The sequence below is a fragment of the Hipposideros armiger genome, unplaced genomic scaffold (assembly GCF_001890085.2).
Source record: "Hipposideros armiger isolate ML-2016 unplaced genomic scaffold, ASM189008v1 scaffold_3, whole genome shotgun sequence".
NCBI classification, from domain to species: domain Eukaryota; kingdom Metazoa; phylum Chordata; class Mammalia; order Chiroptera; family Hipposideridae; genus Hipposideros; species Hipposideros armiger.
Genome location: NW_017731353.1, coordinates 6,119,969 through 6,146,104, shown reverse-complemented (window position 1 = coordinate 6,146,104; position 26,136 = coordinate 6,119,969). Strand labels below are relative to the sequence as shown.

Below are 26,136 nucleotides of genomic sequence, written 5' to 3'. Positions count from 1 at the left end.
ACGCAAAGCTTGGAGGTGAGCCCAGGAGTCCAGAACAAGATTCACCTGCTTGCTTTCCTGAGCTCCCCTCTCTGCCATCTCTGTGGTTCCTTCTAGTTCCCTGGCGGTCCTCCTTTTGGTCTCTGGTCAGGAAGCTGGGGTGTTATTTATTCTGCTCTGCCACAGGCTCCCTGTGACTACACCTGCTGCCAGGGCCAAGAAACAGAAGGACAGGGAGAGGGAAAATGAACGGGGCTGTTTCATTCTCTTGGGACTAGAGAGGAAGGGTCCACGGCCCCCTCAGAGTTTCAGGCACCTGCAGGCTCCTGTTGTCACTGCTACTGCAGCAGGGTCGCCTGAGGGCTGGAATGGAAGGAAACAGAGAAAAGAGAAAAGCACAGAGATTTCCCCCACTCTCTGTGAATGTTGGAGTCTGCTTTCCCGCGGCCCAAGCCAGAGAGAGGGGCTCCCCCGGCCCTGTCTCTGTCCCTACCTGTTGCCCACCTCAGGCTCCAGGCTGCCTGAAGACCAGGCTGTGGAATAGTGGTTCGCTGCTGTTTTGAATTCTGGTCTTTTTCTCCAAGTCACCTGCCACTGCAGACTTTCCTGAGTCCCCAAACAGCTTCCCTGTGCAGTCCATCCTCATAGTATAGCTGCTTCCAGTGAAGTGACAGGGTGGGGTGCGTGTACTCCTTGCCCAGAGCCAGAACCTGTGTGCATTTAAACATACACACACACTCTTGCTTAAAAATGGATGGAGAGGCCCAAACCTGGGAAGATAATCTGGGCATCCTTCCAACGCGCTGGTGAACAAGAAGCAGATCTCAGAGGTTCTCTCTGCATCGTCCTCGCCACATGAGTGGGACTCACGAGAGAGGAGATGAGCTGTTGTCTGAGTTTCAGAGTCTGACATGAGTAGCGTGTTTTCCTCTGACCTCAAATTGTTCACAGTGAGCTGATGGACATCCTGGACTTCCCCTCCGTGGTCTCGCATTGTCTCCAACACGCATTTCACTCCTGTAAACCATTCTTGAGCTTGTCTAAAAGCTCGGCCCATGGGGTCAGCCGAGTGGCTCAGTTGGTTAAAAGCCCTGAGCAACAGGGTTGCTGGTTCGATTCCCACATAGGCAAGTGAGCTGCGCCCAAGCTGAGCTGCCGCTGAGCTGCCAAAAGGTGGCAAGATGGCTCAGTTGGTGAGAGCACATGCTCCTAATAACAGGGTTGCCTGTTTGACTCCCGCATGGGATGGTGGGCTATGCTCACTCGCAACTAAGATTGAACACAGCACCTTGAGCTGAGCGGCCATGAGCTGCTGACGGGTGGCCGGATGGTGACTGGACTTGGAGCTGAGCTAGCTGCGCTCTCCACAACTAAGGCTGAAGGACAACAACTTCCCCTTCCCCAATTCCCCAGTAAAATCTTTAAAAAATAAATAAATAAATAAATAAATGAATGAATGAATGAATGAATGAATGAATGAATGAATGAATGAATAAAAGTTGGATCCGCACCGCCTCTCACCTGCAATTTGGACAAAGCGTGAGACTAGGCATCCCAAGGCCTCGCCAGCAGCTGCCGCCACCATCCAAACAGCATTCACATTTCTTATTAGTGTTATCAATTACAAGTGGTTTTATTCTTTCATTGTGCTATATGACTATCATGCATTGTAATGAATACTATTGGTTGAATTAATACCATTTATATTGATATTTATAATGATATCAATTATCACTAGTATTACTATTTTGACGATGGTGCTACCAAACTGTTGAGTGATGATGGGGACCCTGACTGTGGCCCTTATCCCCCACACCACAGAGGTAGGGATCATTACACAGCTGATGGTGAGCACTGATTGGGCGTTGAGGGCCGAGGGCCACGTCCATGACCTCACTTCATCTGTACAACAGCCAATGGTGGCAGGACTGTTGTCGCTCTGGTGCAGGGACGCAGAATCTAAGGCTTGCAGAGTCTTGCTCAAGGCCCCACAGTCAGTCCCAGAACCAAGACGCGTACACAGAGTCGTGCTTTTGGCCACTCTTGTCTTACCAACGTGCGCTGCGTCGTGTCCACGGGGTGGGCCTGAGCATTGAGGCACCTTCTGGCCTTCCAGTTCTGATTCTGATAGTGGTCAAGCCATTGTTACCTGCAGAGGAAAGAAATCTCTTCTTTAATTTGTCTTAAAATTTCTCCTGAGCTTCCAGGGGCAGCAGTACCTCTTCCACGTCTTCCCGATGGAGACAGGATTTCAGGAGTAGAGGTGAGGTTCCTAATTATGTGTTTGGTGGTTCAGAAACAAGACAAACCCTCATCCAAAGTAAACAGGCTTTCTTGCTTTTAGGGAGAAAAATGACACATATGCATATTCATTTATATGGTAATTATTATTATTTAGCTACACAGGGACTAGAATTGGTAATTCAGAGCACAAACAAGGATGCAGGGATAGCATTCAGGGGAAAAGAATACAGTCATAACCCATCAGGATTCTGTAATTGCTGGGGTTTTTTTTCTTTTTTTCTGTTTTGGTGTAACGCAATCTCTTTGAAGACTTTCTTTGAAGTGACCGTCCAATGCATTAGAGAAAGAGAAATTAGCACTTTCTGTTGGACCTATGAAAAGGAGAGGGGCTCTGCAGGTTGGGGACCCATTTCTTAGGGACAGCCAAGTTCTTGAAGTCCGAGAGTGCCAGTTCTTCAGACTACGTCTCCAGGGCAAAGGGAGGTTAAGAAATAAGCAGCGAGTTCAGGATATTTGGGGAAGGGCTCAGTGCCGAAGAGACTCTAAATCTTGTCTTCATGCGCGCTCTCCATGTTCTTGAATTACCAGGGGTCCTTTCCTTTCTGTGGCACCTTCTCCATCTCCCTGACGCTGCCCTCGCTTCTTCCCGGTCCTTCTTCATGTTGCCGCCCAAGGGATCGCTTTAAAAAATGAATGAATTGGGCCGGCCGAGTGGCTCAGTTGGTTAAGAGCTCGCTCAAGAGTTTGAGCTCTGAGCAACAGCGGTTCGATGCCCGGCCCGAGCTGAGCAGCCACTGAGCTGCCAACAGGTGGCAGGATGGCTCAGCTAAAAAAAAAAGCATGAATTTATTTCTCGACTGCAATACATTAGCATGGTTCAAAAGTCAAAAGGTACCCATGTCCCCCTTGCACTCCTGTCCCCCCCGCTGCTGGGTTCCCTCCCCTGGAGGTGGCTTGTGGTGACACCTCCTGGAAAGAACATTTTGTACATAGGGAAGTATGGGGATCCTTAGAGCCGATCGTACTGTTCCCTCCACCCCCGATAACCTTCCCTGCTTGCCGTCTCTCTTGCTCCCTCCGCCAAGCCCCGCCAGTCCTGGGCCTGCCCAGTTTCAGCCCTCGGCTTCTCTCCTTTTGCCTCTGGCCCCACTGTCTTGCGGATTTCCTCCAGCTTAGCCTGCACCTGTCCGCTCGCTCGGGGCCTTTGCACACTGTGGTGGGCAGACCCCACAGGGCTCCCAGTGGTTCCCCTCCTCCTGGTGTCCAGGCCTTATGAACCCCTCCCCTTGAATGGGGGCAGGACCAACAGAATGGGGCAAAGGTGGTGAGACATCACGCCCCTGATGACATTACATGGTCCGAGATGCCGCCTTAGCAGACCAGAGAGCCCTCCCCTTTCCTGGTCTGAGAAGTAAGCTGCTGCCATGTTGGAGAAGCTCTCGTGGGCAGCCCGTTGGCCCTGAGGGCAGCCTGCAGCCTCCAGCCCGCAAGAGGCCAGAGCCCTCAGGCAGGCACGGGCCTGGACGCGAGTCCTGCCCCACAACCTGACGGGTCTTAGGAGCAGTTCTTCCTCAGTCAGGAGAACGCAGCTTAGCTGACCCCGTGATGGCTACCCTGTGAGACCCTGAACAGAGGGCTGAGCCAGGCGGTGCTCAGAGTCCCGCTGCACGGAAACTGAGTTCATACGTGTGTTGAGTTAAGCCACTGAGATTGTGATCATCTGTTACGCAGCAACGGAAGACAGGCACACGTGCTCTTTGCGCTGCCTGAGATGCCCCTGCCCTGTAGCTGGACAGCTGCTTCTCACTCCTCAGTCTTAGGTTGAAGTCCTGTCTTCGTGGAGGCCCCTGACCTGGGCAGCCCCAGGTGAGCCTGCGTTTCCTGTTAGGCGAGCTCCCAGCATCCTGCTCTCCTCCTCCTTATAATTAGGAATGTGAGTTCTGTGAGGGCAGGGCCCTCCCTGTCCCATTCTGCAGAGTGTCACATGGTACCTGGCGCCGACTCCAGGCCTGGGAATCTTTATGGAATGAATGATTGAATGCTGTCGGACAATTCTCTCATGCTGCCCCGCCACGGCAATGAAATTCTGTTCCCACTTGCTCTTGACTCAAGGAAGGGGTGGTGTTTGAAATCCAACAGGACTATGCGAGCAGGTCTGAACGAGCTAATGGCGGTTCCAGCTGCAGGAACACGTTTGTCCTGAGGCCTCTCTGGGGAGAGCCTTTTCTGGTGGTGGCCCTCCCTGGCTTGGTTTTATGTGAACTGTGGACATCTGTTCGGGACCGTCCTCATAACATCCTGTTTCCCATTATCGGTGCTTTCAAGGTTCCCATTTGGCTTTGGTCTCCTACAGCTTGACTAGTTCCACTGCTGCACCCCGAGGGTGGCGTTGTACCCTGAGACCCAAGGTTCAAGTGTCTGAGAGCTGTGCTTCCGATGACCTTGGTGTCCTGTGCCCTGACACTTCCGTGTCCTCCCTCTTCGAGCCTTACATTGACCGTAACAAGGATCAACCATCAGGATGCTTGATTTTAAAATATTAAAATAAAAATATTCAATAAAAGCACATCACAATAGTGACCACGTCTTGTAGACGAATCCCAAGTTGTCTTACCAATTTTTAAAGAAACACTGTTGTTAGACATCGTCCTCCCTAAAACCTCTTACGAAAGAGGAAGCCGAGGCCCAGTTAGAGGAAGGGACTCAGCCTCGGGCAGAGGAAGTGGGCCAGGACCGTGGGGTGTTTTACCCGCCACCACGCCGAGCGGCTCGGCCCCCTGGCTGCCAGGCCTGGCTTTAGCTGGGGACTGCACGATCTTGTGCTGGGCCCTTTGACAAAGGCATTTTTGTGTCACCAGAATTAGATTCAGCTGGAATGTCATGGGCAGGAAAATACCTGGCGAAGAGAAAGAGAAGAAATGTTCCGATGGGCGGTCACCCTCCTCCTCCACCACGCGAGAAGGAAAGGCCTGTGAGCCCAGTTACGATGGCTCGTCAGACGCTGGGAGTTCTGTCACCTACGCACAGGCAGAGGCCTCCATGCAGCAGGGGTGTGACTTACGGGCTCCGAGGATGGCTGGGGTCCCCTCCCCTCTGCTGGCCTGAGCCGTCCCTCGCATAACGGGGCTGGTGACAGCAGCTGGGGAGCAGGCAGAAGGACCCGTGGAGAGAGGTGCAGAGGGCTCAGTGCACCTCCCATGGAGCCCCTGCAATTATAGGCAGGTCGCGTGGCTCTGGGGACGCGCAGTGCCAGGTCTGAAGTAAGGCTGTCTTGCTCTCCTGATGAAAGGAGATCGGACAAGGCACGTGCTTAGCACCGGACCTGGCCCTGAGGTCCTCGCAGGCAGGGTTAACCTTCCTACGCGAGGCAAGCAGGAGAAGCAATCAGGGTCTCTTGGGAACGGCGGAGAAGACTGCCTCCGGTGCTGCGTGTGCAGCAGTCCTGGGCACTGCCGGGGTCGGCCTGTGGCCTGCCTGTGGGCCGCACATTGTGCGTGTGGAGCCATTACTCCAGCGAGCTCCGGGGCAGCCCCACCAGCCGCATGACGGGGATTAGCAGCCGCACATGTTGTGCCTGGGGAAAGAATCAAGGACATTTCAGAACCCGCTGGAGCTCGCCTCCCCTGCCTCTGTCCATTTCCCTCGGTTTTTCCTTCATTCTGCAAGCTCCCACTGGGGATCGAGTGGTCCTGCTCTGGAGGTTAGGACTGGTTCCGAGGGTGGCAGAGGATAAGGCAAGAATTACTGGCCTTGAACGCGGCTCCCCATTTGCAGGCTGAGCTGGGCTGCTGGGCAGGGACCTTTAGTGTGGCTGTGGCAGCAGTTGGCTCCCCGGAGCTCACCTGGTGGGCCGTAGCCTCCTGCATCTGTGCTATGTGTTGTGGCATCTTCTGCTCCCCAAACCATGATGCCCGGAGTTCCCACCCGAGTGAAAGCCACACTTGGACTCAACAGCGAGACCTGCTGGTGTCTGCGTCCTCCCCGGGACCCCGGACGGAAGCCTGTGGAAGCAGGCCCCCCAGTCTGCATCCAGTACCAGCTCCCACCATCTCCTCTTATCCCAGCACAGGTTGGGAGGTCTTCTTAACGCCCCCACCGAGGCCAAAGGAGCTCTCCTGCGGGTCAAAAAAGACTAGCTTTCCCACGACTCATCGGGCCAATGAGCTTGTTATAGTGACGCTCGGGAAGGTAAAGACCAAGGCCTGAGTGCAGCTCTCAAACATGGTGGTGGGAAGCAGAACTGGTCCATGAAGATAAAAGTACGACCGATGCTCAGCTGGCATTTCTCACCACATCACTGTGCCAGACGCTGCATTGGGCCTGAGGCACCTTCTCACTGAACCCTCACAACTGTCCTGTGAGGACTTGGACAGCTAAGACCAGTGCGCCAGGGGCCGTTCTGGGCCATGTTAGGGATGAAGAGAATGAGGAAACACAGAGTGCCGGGTTCCATGGTGCGGGCAGCTGGTGGTGCGGGCAGCTGGTGGTGCGGGCAGCATGTAGGCGCTGCGTTTCTCCATGGATACTCACTGCTGGTCCAAGGGAAGGATACACGTGATGCCTAGAAGAAAAACGGAACTTCCAGCAATCCAAGCTCAAGATGGCTGGCTCTACACAGCCTCCCTCCTCAAGCTGAAGAAAGAATGCGTCATCAAACGCAAAACTCGGACCCTGCTGCTGACCTTCGACCGCGTCCCCCAGGTCCTAGAGTCACGCAGGCCTGTGACGCACACTGGTAGCGGGGTCACACCCACCCCCAGTTAACAGTAGCGGTGGGTTTCTGTATTGCACATAAAATGCACAATCATGCTTTGTGTTCACAGGTTAACTCTTTTTTATTTCATTTACCATCATGGAGATGCCCAGTTACTTCACAGCACAGGAAGAGTGTTGTAGCATACTTTAGACGATGGAACCAAACTTTTACATTTACTTGGCGGCTTTCTAGTCTTTTTGTTTTTTCTTTTCTCCCCGTTTTGCCTCAGATTTATGCTTCCCTGCCCATCACGCCAGTCAGTGTTTTATAGGGGAAGCGCTCACGGCGTGGAGGAGCCCGACTCTGGTCCACGGAGCCACCAGCTGTTTGTTTTTATTTCTCCTTGCGGTGTCATTGGACTGGCATTAGTTACCCAACTTTCATCCACGGACAGGAGCAATACCGGATTTTCTTGCCATTGTTTTGACATGCTCGGGTTTATAGATGTCACTTGAATCCTCTGAGGAGTGCGGTTTTATTGATCAACAGCTCTGCTGAGGCCTGGGGCTGTGTGTTCCTCCAATACAAACGCAGTTAGGACTGCAGAGCTCCGGAGGGGAGGTCTGACCCCCCACTCAGCCACAGCTCACATCACGGTGGGGCGGGGGCTCCGAGGGCCTGGCCCTGTGCGGGCTGGAGCCCCGTGGGTGCACCCTCATCGGTCCCTCACCTGTGGGCGTTTCTGGGGCCCTGCGGTCAAGGCCATGGTTGGTGGGTTGACCAGTTTCGTGTTGCAGGACTTGTTAATGCTGTGTGTGGCCCCCTGTCTGCATGCTGAGCAGCAGCACCCATGTGCCCTGTGGGTGGCAGAACCATGTGCTGTGTGTCCTATGGTCCCTCTCATTACAGTCCAGGAGGAAAAATCGATGGCCACAATGCAGGAAAGAGTCTGATGTCTGAGCAGCTGTAGGTGGACTTTGGAGCCGCAGAGGGTCCCGGAGAGGTGCAGCCATGTGGAAATGGGACTGGACTTGGAACCAGCCACCAGCCACTTCACCCTTGGCAGGTTGGGCACTGACTTGGAGGCCGGAGCAGAGGCCTGGCTCCCCAGAGCTGGAAACCCTGCCGGGGGCACCGAGCAGAGGGATGGTAGGCCCTCACGCCCATTCCTAAGCCCTGGTGTCGTTTTCTCAGCTGTCACCTGTGCGAAGCATGGCGCATCAGACGGCTGCAGAACCAACCAGCAGCCCTGCCTCTCCCGCACCGGCGCTCCGCCAGACACTGGGGGCCTTCACGTCCATCGTCGCATCTCATCGTAAACACTGTCCAGTGTGGGCACTATTCCTATAGTCCAGATAAGGAAATGGTTCCCCAGCTGGTAAGCAGGGGCCGCTGGGGCCGCTGTCTGGCTCGATACCGTCAGCCCGTAGGATTTGCTAGAACTGTGGGAAGTAATGGGTGATTTTAGCTCTAACCCGTAACATATTAACTGCCCCGGTTTTCAATAGAAATAACCTGATGACCTATAATACTGATTGTAACTAAGAGTATTGGTTAGAATACAGGAGCAAATGTGTCTTTTATTGGGATGCCTTTTATTTATTCGGACGTCGTGGAATTCACTCATATCTGGACTGATGGGTTCTCCTTCTCTGCAGACTTAGTAGACCTTACATTACCCTTTTCAACAACTGGTCAGGTTGGATCTTTCCAGGCGCCGTGGAATTGAGAATGAGTTTAGGGCGACGTGGACAGTGGCCCCGGGCCCTGAGGGGGCTGAGCTGGAGGGAAAACTCTGTTCTGACTGGGAGAGACGGAATAGGGTGGGAATGTGTTTTCCGACAGAAGGGACCCAGGCACAACAGCTGGGACAGTGAGGAAAGTGACCAGTGTGTGGCCTGTACCTGGGGGGAGAGGATGGAGGGGCAGCTGCTCCTCTGAAGGGGTGGCCCAGGTCTGCCCAGCTTATCGCCTAAAATTACAGCTTTGTCAAGTCATTCTTTTGTGGATCTGCCTTTTTCCTGGTGGAAATGCAAATGGTCTTGCCCTCCAGTTGTTTTCAGGAGAAAGAAAGGAACTGGTGTGTGAGGAGCCTGCTTCTGGCCTGCCGGGCCGGGCACCTTATCGTCACACTTGTAATGGAAGAGCTCATGCGACTGGTTCGGTGGTTTTCTTGTAGGTGTGTCTCACTGACCCCACTTTCTGGGACACTGAAACTTGGGGGTCAGGTAATTCAAGGTGACAGGGTTAGGGGTTAGAGCCAAGATTTGGACTCAGCCACAGCTGTCCACGGCCAGTGCTTTCCCTGCCCCAGGGCCCAGATGGACAGGCGTGGACATCCCAGGACAAAGGGGAGAGCGCCCCAGCTCGAGGGCGAGGGAGTTGAGGAGTCCAGGGCTGGCTGCCTTGGTTTTGAGCTGTGCCTGGATCAGAGGATTTGGATAGGAGAGCAGGGAACAGGGTCTGAGGAGCCTTTCAGGGCCTGTGGATTGGGGACATCACAGCCTTTGAGAATGAGGCCAGGAGCGCTGTGCCCACATCAGCACCCCACCTTGGAGCCAGTCCCCAACTTTCAGCGCGTACTACGGAATTCCCCAGGAGAAGGGTCATTTAAGTTGTTGATCAGACCTGGGTGACTTGTCATCCCCTCCCCCTGTGTCACCCCATGGGCGTTCCCTCTTCTTTTCGTGATTTCAGGGAGCTGGCAGAATTGTGGTAGGAGAATCAGCCTGTGTGACCGAAAGCAAATGACGATGTTGTAAGACCCTAAGAGTCAGGGCCGCCTCTTGTCCTGGGTGATGCCTCTTTTCCCTGCGTAATCACTCGGATGGGCCCGTTCATTCTCACACTGTCTGTTTGAGGCATAAATGAGACCATACAGCTATGGTTTCCCGCCTTAGAAGCCACCTGGTCCAACCCTGTCATTTTACAGATGATGTTCATTGCTTTGCCTCCGAGTCAAGTGGCCAGTTGGGGCAGGAGCTGGGCGAGCCAGACTTGGGGGTAGTCAGCTGAGTAAACCAGTGGCCGTTCACCCCCCCCAGGTGCTCACTGCTGGATAAGCCCCCAAACCCAGCCCAACGCTTCTGACCTATCCAAGGTGGAAGGCCAGGGCACTGCACAGGGTGGTGGGTGAATGCCCAAATGCATTAGTGAGTCGATGGGGGAGTGAATGAGTGAAGGGATTCCAGGTCTTCCCACTGAAGCTCTTACTCCACTGTGACACATGACTGGCGTTTCCCCTGTGCTGGGCCCAGCTGGCTCCTGACCGTGGTTTCCTCTGGGAGGGCCCCGGTCCGCGGTGACGGACGGACAAGCACGTCGTAGCTGACATCTCACTGGGCCCCATCAGGGCCACTCAATGGAGATGCGTTTTCGCAGGTCACCTTCCATTAGAAAGCTGCCCTCAGTGCATATCTGGGGTGCCAGTAGGTCTTCTTGCCAAGAGATTGCTTTTTAAATGAATTCTTTCTATCAGTTCTACAGACTTAAGTAGGTTTCCTTCTTGAAAGCAGGTAGAGAAAAAGAACCCAGTTTACCTTTCTCAGGTCATGATGATAACGCTGGTGAACGTTGACTGGCCATTTCTTTCTTGCCGGGCGCGACACTTGCTCTGCTGTTGCTTACTTGTTCGCTTGCAGTTCTCATTTCATTATCCCAGCAGCTGTGGGGCAGGTTCTTATTATCGCTCCCACTTTGCAGATAAGGAGGACATGGCCCAGGGAGATTGAGGTGACTGGTTGAAAGTCATACAACTGACAGGAGTGGCAGAGTCTGTTTTCAGAGTCCACGCTTTTCACCCAGTGATCATCTGACACCCTAAAGGGCTAGCCTTGTGTCTGAAGAGGCTTACTCTGCGGTGCGTGAGAGGGGTGGACACAGTCACTCGATGTTGTTGGATTAGTCACGCCTTTCACCTTGAACCAGAGCCCTCTGTGCCTGAAACTGAGAACTAAGTATGAATTCACAAAGTGAGTTATCTCTGCAGGGGTCATCTTGGGTCATTCCAGGCTCGGAGCTGGGGTGGCACCGGTGCATCTGGGGACAGAACAAAGTGGCCTTCAATCTGTCCTCCTCCACAGAGTTGCTTCAGGGGCCACCGCAGATATTGGATGTGGATTTGACTTTAAAATACTTTTTAGCTATCCGGCAGTTATGAAAAAGCCTCCTGAACATTCACTTCTATGCGTTACCCAGTTTTAACACCCTGGAGGTCACTGGCTTTGAGCCAGCAGACCTAGGAGTATAGATTTTCCTGGATCTGCATGTTTGGATAAAAACATCACACATGTGTCATAGATTAGCGAGGGTGGAACGCAACACTGTTTGTCATTTAGAAGAATCCCTACTGCTCATTTCGGCCTTGGCTGGGTGCGTGTATCGGTGAGCCGTGCACACAGAAGGCTAGGCAAGCCCGGGGCCCGCCTTGGTGGGCGGCTGAGCAGTGGGGAGATGCCAGGTAAGGAGTAAGGGCCCTGCTACACTCAGATACGCGAGCCTGGTCAGGAAGGCCAGCAGGCGTGGCGTGTTGTTTCAGGTTGAACTTTGAAATAAACATTCTTGCCAGTCATCTTTTAGATGAGCTGAATGTAGAGGACATTCCAAGATGATATGGCTGGCTGAGACTTTCATGTTTTTGTATGAACCAAAGGAACTGGGGCAATCTGATGTCACCTTTTTAGCGTTCATCAAAATACAGTTGACCCCCGAACAACACGGGTCTGAACTGCAGAGGTGCACGTCTATGAGGACTTTTTCAATAAATACACAGCCAATCCTCCATATCCCTGGGTTTCGCATCTGCGGAGTCAACCCACTGTGGATGGAAAACAGTAGTTTTGATCCGTGGCTGGGAACCGTGGATGTGGAGGGCTGACTGTGTGCTCTCTCCTGCACCATCTCATTTAAGGGACTGGAGCATCTGCGGAATTTGGGATCGTGGGGGTCCTGGAACCAATCCCCCGCGGACACCGAGGGCGGCCGTCATCCCATTGTTCTCACTGGTTGCCTCTGGAACACACCAGTCTCCCAAACTTGATCTTATAAGATGAGTTTCTTTTCTAGCTGATAAAAAGCTCCCTCTTCTTCCCTTTTATACACTGGGAAACCACATAATATTTCATTAGGAAAGAAGGCGGGGGTGGCGGGCCTACGGTGCCTCTTGTGATGCTCTCCCCAGTTCAGACTTTGAGCTAAGGGAATCTGATTTATTGAATCCAAACCTTGAGCCTCAGCAGGCCTCCCTGGGACTGTGAGGAGTCAGCGCTGGGCCCCAGGGAATGCCTCCCGAGCCTGCCTTTGGAGCTGGGAGCTGGATCAGGGGCGTCCTGTGGGAAAACTGAGCGGCACCCCGCTCTGGTGTTTGGAGGAGAGGGGAGGAGTCGGGGGCAACGCATCAAAAAGGCGAGGATCCAGAGGGCAGGAGCCTTACCGCAGGAAATTGCTAGTTGTGCTTTAATAACAGTCAGGAGGGCAGGCAAGGCCAGCGTTCCCAGAGAGCTGTGCAGCCCGCTCCGCTCAGGCCGTGCTCTGCTGGGCCTTGCCAGGCTCCCCAGGCCGGCCGGCTGCTTTCCTTTCCTTTCTTCTCATCGGTGACATCTGCTCGGTGCTTGTCCCTCCTGTGATACCGTACCCCTCGCAGCTGTGCAGACCTCCAGCTCCGCGCTGGTGCACGGGGTGCCCTGAGCATACGGCCTTTTTGATGTGTGATAAAACAGAACCAAGCCGCGGGGGTACGGGCGAGCGCAGGCTTCAGAATATCAATTAACCTGCTCTGAGCAGACCTGCCGCTCCAGAGCGGGACAGGCATTTCACTGAAGTGTCAGCAGGATGGATAATGTATTCTAATTAGGGATTGACTGTTTCCCCCGCATTCAGCCACTCCTGGAAGTCAGACCCGTGAACCTCATGGCCCCTAACGAGGGCCTCTCATGGCAGTGATTGGGTGCTACTTACTGATTTATGACTTCTTGCTTTGCCAGACTTTGCAGCCATGAACTTGCTCTCAGCCAAAATTGCTGTTTCCCCTTGAAAGTGCCGCCCATTTGCAACTGGGCAGTTGCACAGAACCTCCATAAATGCAGGAACTCTGGGAAAGACCTTCTCCGAGCGCTGAGCCATGGGCTCCCCTCTTGAGGATGCCCCGAGACCGACACTTGCCGGCCCAGGGACCTGGGTCACTGTGCCCCTGCTTTCCAGGTGGACCCACCTGGGCCAGCCCTGGGATGAAAGGTCTCATGGCTGCCTTCCCCACAGAGTGTGGTGCTGCACTCGGGGCCCTCAGGGACCTAGTTTCCTAGCACCTGGGTGATGGGATCATCCCCCTGAGCCTGGAAGAGCAGACAGGAGAGCTGGCGGCCTGGGATTCACCCCAGAGCCCCCACTGTCCTCTTCTCTAAATTTCACATCCACTCCGGAATGATGCGCCGGCGAGGCCGAGCTAATTAGGGAGGTGTTCCTCGTTTTGCTGCGCTTTTCCGTGTAATTGGAAGGCCCACTTTCTCCAGTGAGAAGCCGGTGAGAGCTGTTCCCCTGAATAGTTCTAACAGCTTTGGACCACATACTGATATCAGCTGCAGGTTTATGGGCGAGATGATAATGATTGCTCGGAAATGCAATATTCAAAGCAGAGGGCTGTTTGTGCTGAGTAAGGACGGAGTTCCAACCTTCTTTCAGCATCGAAAAGTGACTTGAAACACAGTCACCAGCCCTTGTCCTAGAAGAAGCGATCAGTGGGCCCCCAACCCCTCCCCTCCAAATAAAGAAGAAATGCAGGGGTCTGAGGTAGCTAAAGTTCAAATAACCGTGGCTTGCTTCCAGAACCGGAAGCAAGGGAGCTCTCAGCCAGCGTCTCCAGCTCCTGTGGCGGCCTCACATCTCTTCTTCAGAGCTGCAGCCCAGCGCCTGGCTGGCTATAACAAGGACTTGAGGGAGCAAAAGGCTGTTGAAAATCTTTTTTGTACTTTTGCTTCGTTAGTTTAGAAACCAGGGGTTTCGTGGCGGCGTGTTTTCCTGCATAATTTAAGAAAGTAATGGAAGCATGCCCGAGTTTTCCGACCCTCTTTTACTCTGTACATTTGTTTAGCTCTTTTTTTTTTAACTGTCAGTTGAGGCTGTTGGAACCTAAATACTTTAATATTGAGGAAATACAAGCTTTTGTTTGTTTCTTTCAGAAAGACGTTTCTTGCCCTCACACACACAGCGTTCTGCAAATCAGCTGTTGTGGCTGATGAGTGATCGTGAGTCTGAGTTCACCCATCAGGCCAGCCTCTGACCTTAAAGCGACCAAGTTCTCATAATGACTGAGAGAGAGGGGCCTGTGGCTGGGGGAGGGGGGTAGAGAAGGGGGGCCCCCTTCTGAGAGCCAGTGTCAGAACCCCCTTACTGCAGAATGGGGATCTGAAGCTATCTGTGGCTTTACTTCACTCTTCCAAAGCTGACTTTACCCAATTTACCTGGATACCAAGTTGAAAGTATTAAACTCTGTGTGTGTGTGTGTGTAACTTGAATCATGAGACTCGAAAGGACTTTAGAAATTGTTTAATGTTAACATTGCTGAGGGACATAAGAAAACAGCTTTAGCAAATGGAAAGATGATGTGCTGTTGACTTGATATTATAAAAATGTCAATTCTTCATAAATTAATCTCTACATTTAATGTTATTCCAAAGTCCTCTTAGAATTTCTGTTTTGGAACTTGACAAAATGTTTTGGCTGCTTACCTGAAAAAACACTTTAAAAAAAAAAAAAAAGACAAAGAAGGCGGAGCATGTCTTATTAGATATAACAATAAATTATAAGACAGCAATAATTTAGGTGGGGTGAGGGTGAGTCTACAGGCAGGAAGATGCCAGAGCCATATCAGCATTTAGACTGTGATAAAAAGTAACATTCAGAGGGGAACGGATAAGCTGTTTCGTAGATAAGGTTGGGACAGTCAGTGAGCCCAAAGAAGCAAATTAGAGCACAGTGTCACATCATTTTCGAAATAAAATGTGGCTCTATTCAATATTTAAATGTAAAGACTAAAACCTTAAGAGAACACAATTTAAATGCAAGTGTTTATCAGCTTTTGCAACGGGAAAGGACTTTCTACACATCCACACAATGCCCGGATCCAAAGAGGAAAATGCTGATTGATTTGGCCAAAAACACATGTGTTAAAAACAGCACCATACATAAAATTAAAAGGCCAGAGACAAACTGCAGAAAGCACTGGCAACATTTGCCTCAAAGGGTCTGTGGTAGTGTTTGCCAACATGGGTTAATATTTTTAATATGTAAAGAGCTCTTGTAAATAAGTAAAAGGATAAAACCCCAAGGGGAAAGTGGAGAGATGGCATGAGTAGACATTTTGGAAAAGAAAAAATTCAAATAGCCAGTAAACACATGGAAAAAAGAGTGAACCTCATTCATGAGTTAGGAAATGTACATTAAAGCAGCAACACCTCCTCTGTTTTGCTAGACAGCTTTCCCCCAGGGTAGGGCCTGACATTGACCGTTGACAGAGGTACAGGCTGACAGACCGTCTGCCGTTGGGTTCATACCCTGGCCAGGCAGCTTTGTAATGATCTGGCAAAATGGATCGGAAGTCACAAAAGAAGGTATCAACTTTTAGAAATTTATCTTGAGGGTGTTCTTTGCACATCAGGATGTTCATAGCATGTTTTTTATGATGGTGAGAAACTGGGAGGAAATGAAGTGACAATGAAGCGACAACAATACGGGTCTCGTTCACAGCTAGCAGGTCTGTTCACGGAATGCCCGGCAGCTTTGAAAACTTCCAGGAAAGGCGCATTTTGTGACATGGGAAAAATGTCCATGGAATGTATCTGCTCTATGAAAAGAACAGACCCTACAAAATAGCATGTACAGTGTGACTGCCCCCGTCCCCGGGGAAGAGAGGTGTCTGTGCTTGAAGCCTGAAATGAGAGAAACCAAAACGCTCACCGTGGCTGGTGCAGGTCCGTGGTTTCACCAGTGGGCTTGTGTCGTTATGTCCGCTTGTCAGGATTTTCCACGTGGTGTGCAATGGTCGTGTAGATCTTTCACAACTGGACTTGAAGAGTTAATAAACATAAATCTTCTAAACCGACTCCTGAGCTGTACCCAGAAGGGGCTGATGCCCGAGGGCTTTCAGCCCTGTGACAAGTTGGCTGCGGAACAGAAACTTGAACTCGGGTCTCTTAATGCTGCATTCGGGACTTGCTCTTAAGAACAGCGAGGTTTTGTTTTGACCTCAGTGGGTCCTTCTCCTAGGAACCCCATCCCTGAGGAGCTGTCTTTAGAAAATAATCCAAAACGTGGAAAGAGCCGTATGCGCGAAGACGTTCACCACGGCGTGATTTATGGTGGTGAAAACGGTGATGATGGAGGACAGCGGACGAGCCGCTGAAGCGTTCAGCCGTGGGACGTGGTGACGTGACCATGGCTTGCTCACTCGTTGGCACATCGTTTGGTGGTTAAAATGGTGACAAAGGAGAGGCGTGCTGATGTGAAGACATGCTGTGGCGGCTATAACGCGTGGTGGAAGCAAAGCAGGGCGTAAAATACGCATGTTACGATTATGATCCTAAAGGTAAAATATGGAAGACAATATAAACCTGAGAGTGGTTTTTAGGTTGGGCGAATACGGCTCTCAGAAGCGTTCGTTTTCTCTTGTCTTAAAAGTTCCAGTCTTTCTGGGCCGGCCGAGTGGCACGATGGTTAAGAACTGGCTTGGGACGCTAGAGGGCCCTGGTTCGGATCCCACATATGAGGGCCAGTGACACTGCCCTCCACAGCTAAGATGCTGAACAACAGCTCAACCTGGAGCTGGGCTGCCGTGAGTCGCCGGTGACGGCGTAGGCTGCAGCCCCTGTGGCAGTGGGTTGCCATGGGCTACCGTGTGTAGCCAGCAGCCAGCGTGAGCAGCCAGCAGCTGCAGTGAGCGGCCGTCCAGAAGCCGGTGACTGATCTGCCTCGCCCGGGAAGAGCGCAATGATGGTGCCAACTTGGGCCAGTGAAGCAACGTCCTCCACAACTAGACTGAAGAACAAAAGGACAGCAACTTGTCTGTTCCCCTTCCCCCAATTCCCCAATAAAAATCTTAAAAAAAAAGTTCCAGTCTTTCTATAAAGCTATGTTATTCCTTTATTACTTTCCCCCCAAATTTAAAACCATTGAAACAAGATGGGCATCTTTCCAATTCTCTGCCTAGGGCTGGATTCTGGACGGCATTCCTGAAACCCGGGAGCAGGCTCTGACAATCCAGACCCTTGGGATTATCCCCAGACACATCAGTGAGTAGCCCTGCACCCCTGCTCTCCACGCCCCCCCCGGAGCTGTGGGCCCCGGACCCCCGAGGGAGTGCCCTGCTCTGCGCCCGGCTTCCCAGTGCCCACCCACAGCCCAAGCACCGTCCCAGGGGAAAAAGGACAGCGCAGTCGAGTTTTTCAAACAGCTGAATGCACGGGGTGCTCGTTCTTATAAAAGTGGGGTTTTGTTTTGACCCTGGCTGTTCCTTGTTCTAGGAACCCCACACCTGAGAAGCTCTCTTTTTTGAGAAATAATCTGAAATGTGGCAAAAGAGTTGTGCACAGAGGTGTCTCTTGCGGTGTTGTTACGACTGAAAGCTGTTAGCCGGCCGAGTGGTCAGGTGTGCACCGTCCTCATCCTTGGTCCTGAGGTTGTGTCCTTTGTGTCTGGGCACTGGGAAGACCTCTTGGGGGTGGGAGATGGGGGCTGTTTTCATGTTATACAGCGAGGGAAACAGGACAAGCTGTTGGTCCACGGGAGTCACACGTCTGGGCCCACTGCCCAACACACCTGCTTCTCCTTCTCTCCTTCTCTGCGCAGTCGTGCTGAGTGCCCCGGACACGGTCCTCATTGAGAGGAACTTGGGGAAGAGAATCGACCCTCAGACTGGAGGTATGGCCATCTCCGCCCCCACCCGTGGCGTGTCAGGGACCCCTCATCACAGCACTTGCTCTCCGGCTTTGGCAGCGGGTCGACCTGGGTTTGTGGGCCGGGTTCTGCCGCGGTCCAGCTGTGCGATGTGGGCCGGGTTCTGCCGCGGTCCAGCTGTGCGATGTGGGCCGGGTTGTCCAGCATCTCTGCGACTCGGTTTTCTCATCTGTACATGGGGATGAAAATACCGAGGTGTACCTTAGGGTGCGATTGCTGTGTGGAGGATGCAATGACAGGTGGGTGCCTGTCACAGTCCTGGCACAGAGTGAGTGCTCAGAAAGTCGCAGCTGCCCCTCCTGTTGTCCAGAGTGTCACCATCGTCTTATTATTGTTGATAGTGACATCACAGCAGGCCCAGAGCCGAGTGCAGCCTGCACCGGTTGGGTGGCCAGTGTCCCTGGGGTTTGCAGGCTCCGGTCTCCAAGACCACAAGCCCCTGGCCAGATGCAGCGGGGTCCTTGGCAACCACTGGGCAGGTGACTCCAACTGTGTCCCTCTGTCCTCGCAGAGATCTATCACACCACCTTTGACTGGCCCCCCGAATCTGAAATCCAGAACCGACTGGTGGTGCCCACGGGCATCTTGGAGCTGGAGACGGCACAGAAACTGCTGGAATATCATAGGAACATTGTCAGGATCCTCCCCTTGTACCCCAAAATCCTGAAGGTCATCAGTGCTGACCAGCCATGCGTGGATGTCTTCTACCAGGGTAAGCACGGTGGGCAGCAGACTCCCCAGGCACTTGGACTTCCTCCCCCCGGGGTAACTTAACCTGGCAGTGCCCTAGAGCACGGGAGTCAAGTCACAGATGGTCCCAGCTCCCTGCACGGCCCCTGGGAGCGCCGGGATGACATTCTCCACTCCGTGTGGTCAGCAGATTGGACCATGAGGGGATGGGGTGAGCAGACTCGAGGGACAGGGTGGGGCGGATATGGCAGTAAGAAGTTTTGCCCTGAGGGTGAAGGAGAAGGAGAAAAAAAAAACAACAACTAAAAATACAGCAACAAATGCCACCACCACCACCACCATACCACAAAACCACATCGTAACTCACGTGTCGTGAATTCATTTAAAAACCAGCTGAAGCAGGCTGGTGTGCATGTGTGTGTGTGTGGGGGGGGCAAGGGAGATGGTTGAGCCCCGAGACTTTGGAGCCAGGTGACCTGTTCTCAAATTTGGAGCCCACCACACCCGCTGTGCCGTCTTCAGCAGCCCTCTTAACCCTTTGGAGCCTCAGTATTGCCATCTCCAAAATGGGAACAACTCCTGCCTCCCCTCAGGCTTGGGTGAGGATGACGTGGGATTCTGCAAGTCGTGTGTCCGCAGCCGCGCGCCCAGGGGCTATGCCGAGAATCGGCTCCATACGTGCCAGACATCGCTGCTCTCGTCATGATTCAACAGCCTGTCCAAAGGCCAGGGAAAGTGACTGACTCTATCCCAAAGCAGCTGAGTTAGAACTTTGCAGTCTTGCTGAACTTGTTGTCTCCAAGGCCAGCTACCCCTTCTGTTCAACGCCGGGTAAATGACGCGGTAAAAACACCGCTGGGCCTCCGGCCATTCCACCCTGAACGCGCCCGATCTCGTCTGATCTCGGAAAACACCACTGGGTGCTTACGACACTTGGCAGTTTACACGGGCTCTTTTGGGTACATTCTCTCAAATCTCTTCTTCGAGAAGCGTTGTTTGGTGGGAAGGTGGTCCTCGGCTCCCTGGGCTGGCCCTCCCACCAGCCCCACTGTGCACTTGTGCGAGCGGCTTTGCTCTCCTGAGAGCCCAGAGATGGTGCAGAAACTTCTGGAGTATCGCGGGAGCTTCATCGGAGGTCAGTCACCTGACCGATGGGTGTCTAGAAACTGATGCTACTTTAGAAAAATGCCAGACTTAATGGGTGGCTTATAATTTCTCAGTGATTTTGCATCTCTGAAGGGTCTTTAGTAGCAAACGCTGCGCTCTGAAGATAAACAACCACAACATTTATCTCAGGCCATGATTCTGTATTTACACATTAATTACTTCCAAATTATTTAATTAAATTTAAAAGTTCATATGATCGTTCATAAAGAATTCATGCCTGGAATTGTAAATAAAAATGTGTGTCTGAATATATTAATTATTATTAATTAATAATGCAGAGAGATAAATTGAAAATCGGAATGCAAAATTCTCTCTGTTGTTTTTTTAATCTCTCTGCAGTGCATCCAGCAACCACATATTTTTAAAAAGAATAATTAGATGTCGAGACTGCCTAGGGGATCATTACTTCTAATTAACTTAGTTATTTACTGTAAATTAAGCATCATTTGTAAGCAGGCTGCTTTGCCTGTAGCTCAGATGTGCTCATCATAGAAGGTCCACAAGTAAAGAGAACCTGCTTGCGTTGCTTCCTCCAGGCTACCCCCACTGGTGCAGATGTTACCCATGGCCGTGGCCTTGGGAAAGCTGCCCCGGCCCTGTGAGTGGGGATGAGAATCACGCAGCCCTCGTGGGACTGTCAACGGAGCACACCAGATAATGCCTGTTGAGTCTTTAGTTTAGCAGTTACTACGTGCTAGCAATGACAAGGATGATCACGACCTTGAATAGACAGCCTATTAACTTACCTGCCTTTCGTTCTAAAAAAGAGGGGAATTGTGGTATCGCTCATGATCCTTCTGATTAAAAATCCCTACAAGGGCAGGCCGGCCGAGTGGCGCAATGGTTAAGAACTCGCTTGGGATGCCAGAGGGCCCCGGTTCGGATCCCACATATGAGGGCCAGTGACACTGCCCTCCACAGCTGAGATGCTGAACAACAGCTCAACCTGGAGCTGGGCTGCCCTGAGTCGCCGGCGACGGCGTGGGCTGCAGTCCCTGTGGCAGTGGATTGCCATGGGCTACCGTGTGTGGCCAGCAGCCAGCGTGAGCGGCCAGCAGCCGCAGTGAGCGGCCGTCCAGAAGCCGGTGACTGATCTGCCTCGCCAGAGAAGAGTGCAATGATGGTGCCAACTTGGGCCAGTGAAGCAACATCCTCCACAACTAGACTGAAGAACAAAACGACAGCAACTTGTCTGTTCCCCTTCCCCCAATTCCCCAGCACTGTTCCCATCCCCCCAATTCCCCAATAAAAATCTTAAAAAAAAAAAATCCCTACAAGGGCTTGAGAGGTCAAAACCTGCACAACGAACACATATCCTTGTGGTTCTTGATTTCTCCCCCTCCCCACCAGGGGACAGTTGGCAATGTCTGGAGACATTTGTGGTTGTCACGACCTGGGAGAGGGCTACTGGCCCCTGGTGGGTAGAGGCCACGGGTGCTGCTCAAACCCTACAATGCACAGGATGAGCCCCACAACAAGACACCATCTGACCCCAAATGCCAAGTGCAAAGTTGCCACACCCGTCAACCGTTTCAAGGTGGCTAGGTTCCTGAAGGCGTATGTTGGCTCAGCCCCTTGTTCAGGGTGGAACCCATCTGAAGGCGGGAAGGTGCCACAGGGCCACCCATGGCTGACCTAGGGCGCTGGGTGGTCTGTGTCCCTGGCAGGAGGCGGGTTGGGGAGGGAGACCCGGTTTTGATGTGGGCAGCTGGGGAACAGGCACAGCCTCGGCCTCAGCTGGCGGGCAGCTCCCTTTGTCAGGTATCTAGTGGCTGTCCTTCAGTGGCCTCCTCAGCCTGTTCTCACACCCCCCCCTCCTCCATAATCAGGTGGCAGGTGACCTGGTTTGATGTTCAGTAGCTTTTGGCATCCAGTGCCCCGCTCTGTGCAGTCACCTGTATTGGAGACGCTCCCCCTGTGTGCCCACTTCTTTGTTCATCAAATACCAGGGCACACGAGGGGCCAGGCCCGTGCGGCTGCATCTGCCCTCTCCCGGGACCTATTTGATGGTTGCCTCTTTGGAGACTTGCAACAAAGTTGGTGTCACGGACCATGGCTGCAAATTATTCTCCACCAATGCCCGAGTCCTTTAGAAGTCCTCGTGTGCTGGGCCCCCGTGTGGCCCGATGAGGTTATCAAAGCCCGTCTCTGCCACTAGGAGACCGGCCTGGTCCTGGACTTCAGGCTAGAGATTCAGCCCGGATTCAGTTGGGAAATACCTCAACCCAAGACCAGCCCCCAGCAACATGGAGGGAAGCGCAGATGCCCGCACTGTGTTAGAGGCATTCGGGGCGGCGCCCAGAGAGTAGCTGCTGTGCATTTCATGGCCTCCCTGCCTTGGTGCGAGGCCTGAAGCGAACGTCCTTCTCCTGCAGCTTTGCCCTGCTGGGCAGTCTCAGGGTGGGTTTCTATGGAGTCGTAAGGGAGGGGAATAATTTCTGTGTGGAAAGAGCCCAAGCGCAGGTGCTATGGGCCGCTTTCCCTTTCTCTAGGGCCCAGGTTTATTATCCTCACATCTCTTTCCAGCTCTGACCTACGTCCAGACCAACCATCGATCAAACGCCCCGTTCACCCCGAGGGTGCTGCTTTGCGGGCCCGTGGGCAGCGGGAAAAGCCTGCAGGCTGCCCTCCTGGCCCAGAAATATAGGCTCGTCAATGGTGAGTGCCCGGCAGCTGTCCTGCTCCCAGAGCCTTTCCCTGCCCCTGGCCCCCAAGCTGTCCCGTTTTATGGGGGTGCTGAGAAGGAGACCAGTATCACTTCTCTTTCTTGCTCTCTGCTCTAACAATTTCAGTTAGTCCATCTTTGCAAGGTTTTGGTAAGGTTTTGCCTCCCGGAGAATACTGCCATAAAGACATTGTTAACCAATGAAAACATGTCCGCAGCCTAAAGAGCCGGAACAATTTCTGGCTCTCATCTTCATATCCTCTGGAACGTGGTGTTCTGTACTCCGCACCGCATGTGCGTCCCTCCAGCCCTGCTGTCTCCTGGAAGCCGCAGCCACTGCATAATACAGATCTGCTCTTTATTTTCTCCCGTCTCGTTTGGCGCCCCAACCCAGGTCAGCGTGTTTACAGGCAAACAATTTCTGAAACAGAGAACGACTTCTCGCTCAGCACAGTTTCAATAAATATTTTACCAGGAGGAGAGGAAATATTGAAATCAGTTCTCCAGGTCTTTCCCGGGGTGGTCCCAGGTGGTCTTGGATGCCAGCCTCTGTTCAGGAGGATGAAGGGCTGGAAGGAAGAAGGAACCATAGCAGACACACGGCCAGCAGGGGGGGAGTTAAAGGCGCTCCCCCCATCCAGGGTTCCGTAAGCCTAAATAACTGCCCTTTATTTACTAAGGAACATGAGACCTGCACCCCCAGATATATAAATATGCATATGTATACCCCCAATTATACATATACACCATGCAAATATACATGTACACACACACACATATATACAGAGGGTGCCAACAAAATGTGTACACATTTTAAGGAAGGAAAACTATTAAAATTGTAATACTCAATATATACTGATCACAAAAGATGAAGACAAGTCACGTTTGACGTCTGCAATGACAAGAGGTGCTCAAAGTGGCTCCCATCAGCGTCCAGACACTTCTGATGACGGCGAACTACTGCTTGAGCAACGCTGACCAGAGTGTCCACTTGTGTACATTTTTTTGGTATACCCCCATTGTATACCACCCCTGAAGGATCAAATTTTGAATAAAAATGCTTTTCCATTAGGTCCCCTACAACTTAAAATTTCAAAGCCACTGAGACTAGCCAGGAATCAATGACAAAAATCATACCCATAAAATGAAGATAGAGAACTGAGCAGATATTCTGATTAGTGTGGGAAAACGCTAATAGTAGAAATACTAGCATTTTACTAAAAATACTCAGTAGTAGTATTCTTATTTGATTAGTATGGGAAAATAGTCTGGACACTTTAGGCTGAAAAATGCTTTGGCTTGCACCACTGTTATTTTTTCTTTAAAAAACCCATTATTCAGATTACTCCTCCTTTTTGATTTTCCCTCTACTTCATGTTAGGAACGAGCCACCCCCTGCCTGGAGCTGCCCCCACGTGTGTATTTAGGTTCCTGCGCTGCTGTTATGTGAAGGGATGTGAAGCGTTAAGAGTGAGAAGACCCTGGAAGGCAGAGGGCGGGTCGGACAGCAGCGAGATTTAAACATTGTCACTGAGCTGCATGTTGCTTCTGTGGATACTCTCATCCAGGAAGAGTGCATCTTCATTGAAATTGTTCTCAGCACACCAATCCTGAAGACATGAGATCACCAGGCTGGATTTTTCCAAAAGTGAAGATACAAAAGCTCCTCATGGTTTTTGCTTCGTGTCCAGGGCCATTTTGGGGGCTTTTTTCGATAATTGAGCATTCAGAGACAAACTCCGAAAGTTCACAGTCCTCAAAGGCATTCTCGAGAAATACAAAACATCGTGAGATTTCAGTAAGCCGATTTAAGGGGCTGGATGTTGACAGAGGCAGGTGTGTGACAGAGGCCTGCATCCAGAGCTCTGGACCCACTGCTCCACGGCCGGCCCCTGGCTGGGTTCTCATCTCCACCTATGAGCCTCTCAGTCCTGGGAAAACAGCTCCAAACAAACAAACAAACAAACAAACAAACAAACAAACAAACAAACCCCCGTTCACTCCAATGGAGTTGACTGAAAAACTCCCATTTACAATAGGTGGGAATATAAATGGGCACATCTTTTTGGAAGAAAGGCCACAGTTGATTAAAATGCTAACTGCAAATCCTTTGGCCCAGTCATTTGGCCCTAGGATTTTATTCTGAAACACTCGTTTGTGCAGTAAGAGATGTGAAGGGTGCATAATGAAAAGTAAAGCAACCCTGAACTCTGCTCATCAGATGGTTGGTTAGTTAAGTAAGTTACCGTCAACCCACACAATGGAGCACAAGGCAGCTGTCAAAAAGAAACCTGTAAAGGGACTCAGTGTCCATGATGTATTGCTAAGTGAGGGAGGGGCAGAAAGCAAGTCACTCAGCAGTGTTCCGGGGATGGTCTCATTTTTGTTCAAAAAAGTATATTGCTCTATGCTCAAAAAAATCTGGAGGGACATCCGTACACCAAACTGTTCATCTCTGTAGAGTGGTGTATTATACAATTCTGACGCTTTTATTGTTAGAAAATGTTCCTCTGCCTCTCTAGTAATATTTGTTTTCTTGAAGTCTAATTTGATATTAACATAGCCACCCTTTCTTATGATCAGTGTCTATATGGTTTATCTTTTAAACTTTTTCTTTTAAACTACCTGTGTCTTATATTTTAAATATGTGTTTTGTAGACAACATATAATTGGGTCTTGCTTTTTAAAAAATCCAGTCTGACATTTCCTGCCTTTTAATTGAAGTGTTTCGTCCATTTCTATTTAGTCATTTTTTACATGGTAGTTTCAAGTCTACCACCCAGGTTTTTTGTCTTCTGTTGTGTTATCTGTTCTTTTTTCCTCCTTTCCCACCAACTTTTGGATTAACCAAATATTTTTTAGTACTCCGTTTTATGTCCTCTGTTGATTTTTTAGCTTTGTCTCTTTGTTTTATTTTGTTAGTGGTTGTTCTAGAGATTAAATATGCACCCTTTACTTATCCCAGTCTATCTTGAATTAAAAATATACCTCTCCATATAGAACATATGAACCTTAGAGCAGTATGTTTCCGTGTACCTTGCTCCTGTTCTTTGTGCTTTTGTTGTCATGCATATTACCTATTACCTCTACATATGTTGTAAACACTACAATACATTGCATTTGTTTTAACTTTAAATAGTCTTTTTATTTTTAAGTCAAGAAATGCGGGGAGAAAGACTTTTATATACAACCACATATCAACACTCTTCACTCCTTTGTTTAGATCCAAATTTCCATCTGATATTTTCTTTCAGCCCAAAGAACTTCTTTAACATTTCTTGTAGTGTAAGTCTGCTGGTGACAAATTCTCTCAAGCTTTCATCTGTCTGAAAATGTCTTTATTTCACCTTCATTCTTGAAGGGTGTTTTTGCTGCATATAAAACTCCATATGACAGTTTTTTTTTCCTCGTAGCACTTTAAAGATGTCATCCCATTGTCTTATGGCTTGCATTGCTTCTGATGAGAACTCAGAGATTATTTTCATCATAGTTTCTCTATAGATTCAGCAGCTTTCCCTACACTCTGGCTGTTTTTAATATTTTTTCCTTACCTTTAGTTGTCAGAACTTTAACTATGATGTATTAAAGTGTGGTTTGTCTTGTGTTTATTCTGCTTGGGTCTCAGAGATTCTTGGATCTGTGGATTGATATTTTTCATCAAATTTTGAAATTCTGTTGCCATTATTTTTGCCAATATTCTCTCTCTCTCTCTCTCTCTCTCTCTCTCTCTCTCTCTCTCTCTCTCTCTCTC

General features: G+C 51.0%; 1 protein-coding gene across 5 annotated transcripts in view; it reads left to right on the top strand.

Annotated features, from left to right (window-relative positions):
* The window catches only part of AK8 (adenylate kinase 8), a 112,395-nt gene that overhangs the window by 20,877 nt on the left and 65,382 nt on the right, over window positions 1-26,136 (top strand). For 4 of the 5 annotated variants that reach the window (XM_019641446.1, XM_019641434.1, XM_019641438.1 and 1 more), the window contains 4 exons: window positions 17,118-17,199; window positions 17,756-17,827; window positions 18,375-18,575; window positions 22,247-22,378. In XM_019641446.1, the coding sequence (XP_019496991.1) occupies window positions 17,118-17,199; window positions 17,756-17,827; window positions 18,375-18,575; window positions 22,247-22,378 (487 nt within the window). Of the gene's footprint in view, window positions 1-8,073; window positions 8,298-17,117; window positions 17,200-17,755; window positions 17,828-18,374; window positions 18,576-22,246; window positions 22,379-26,136 lie in introns of those variants that run through there. The other variant, XM_019641461.1, reaches the window with a different exon arrangement.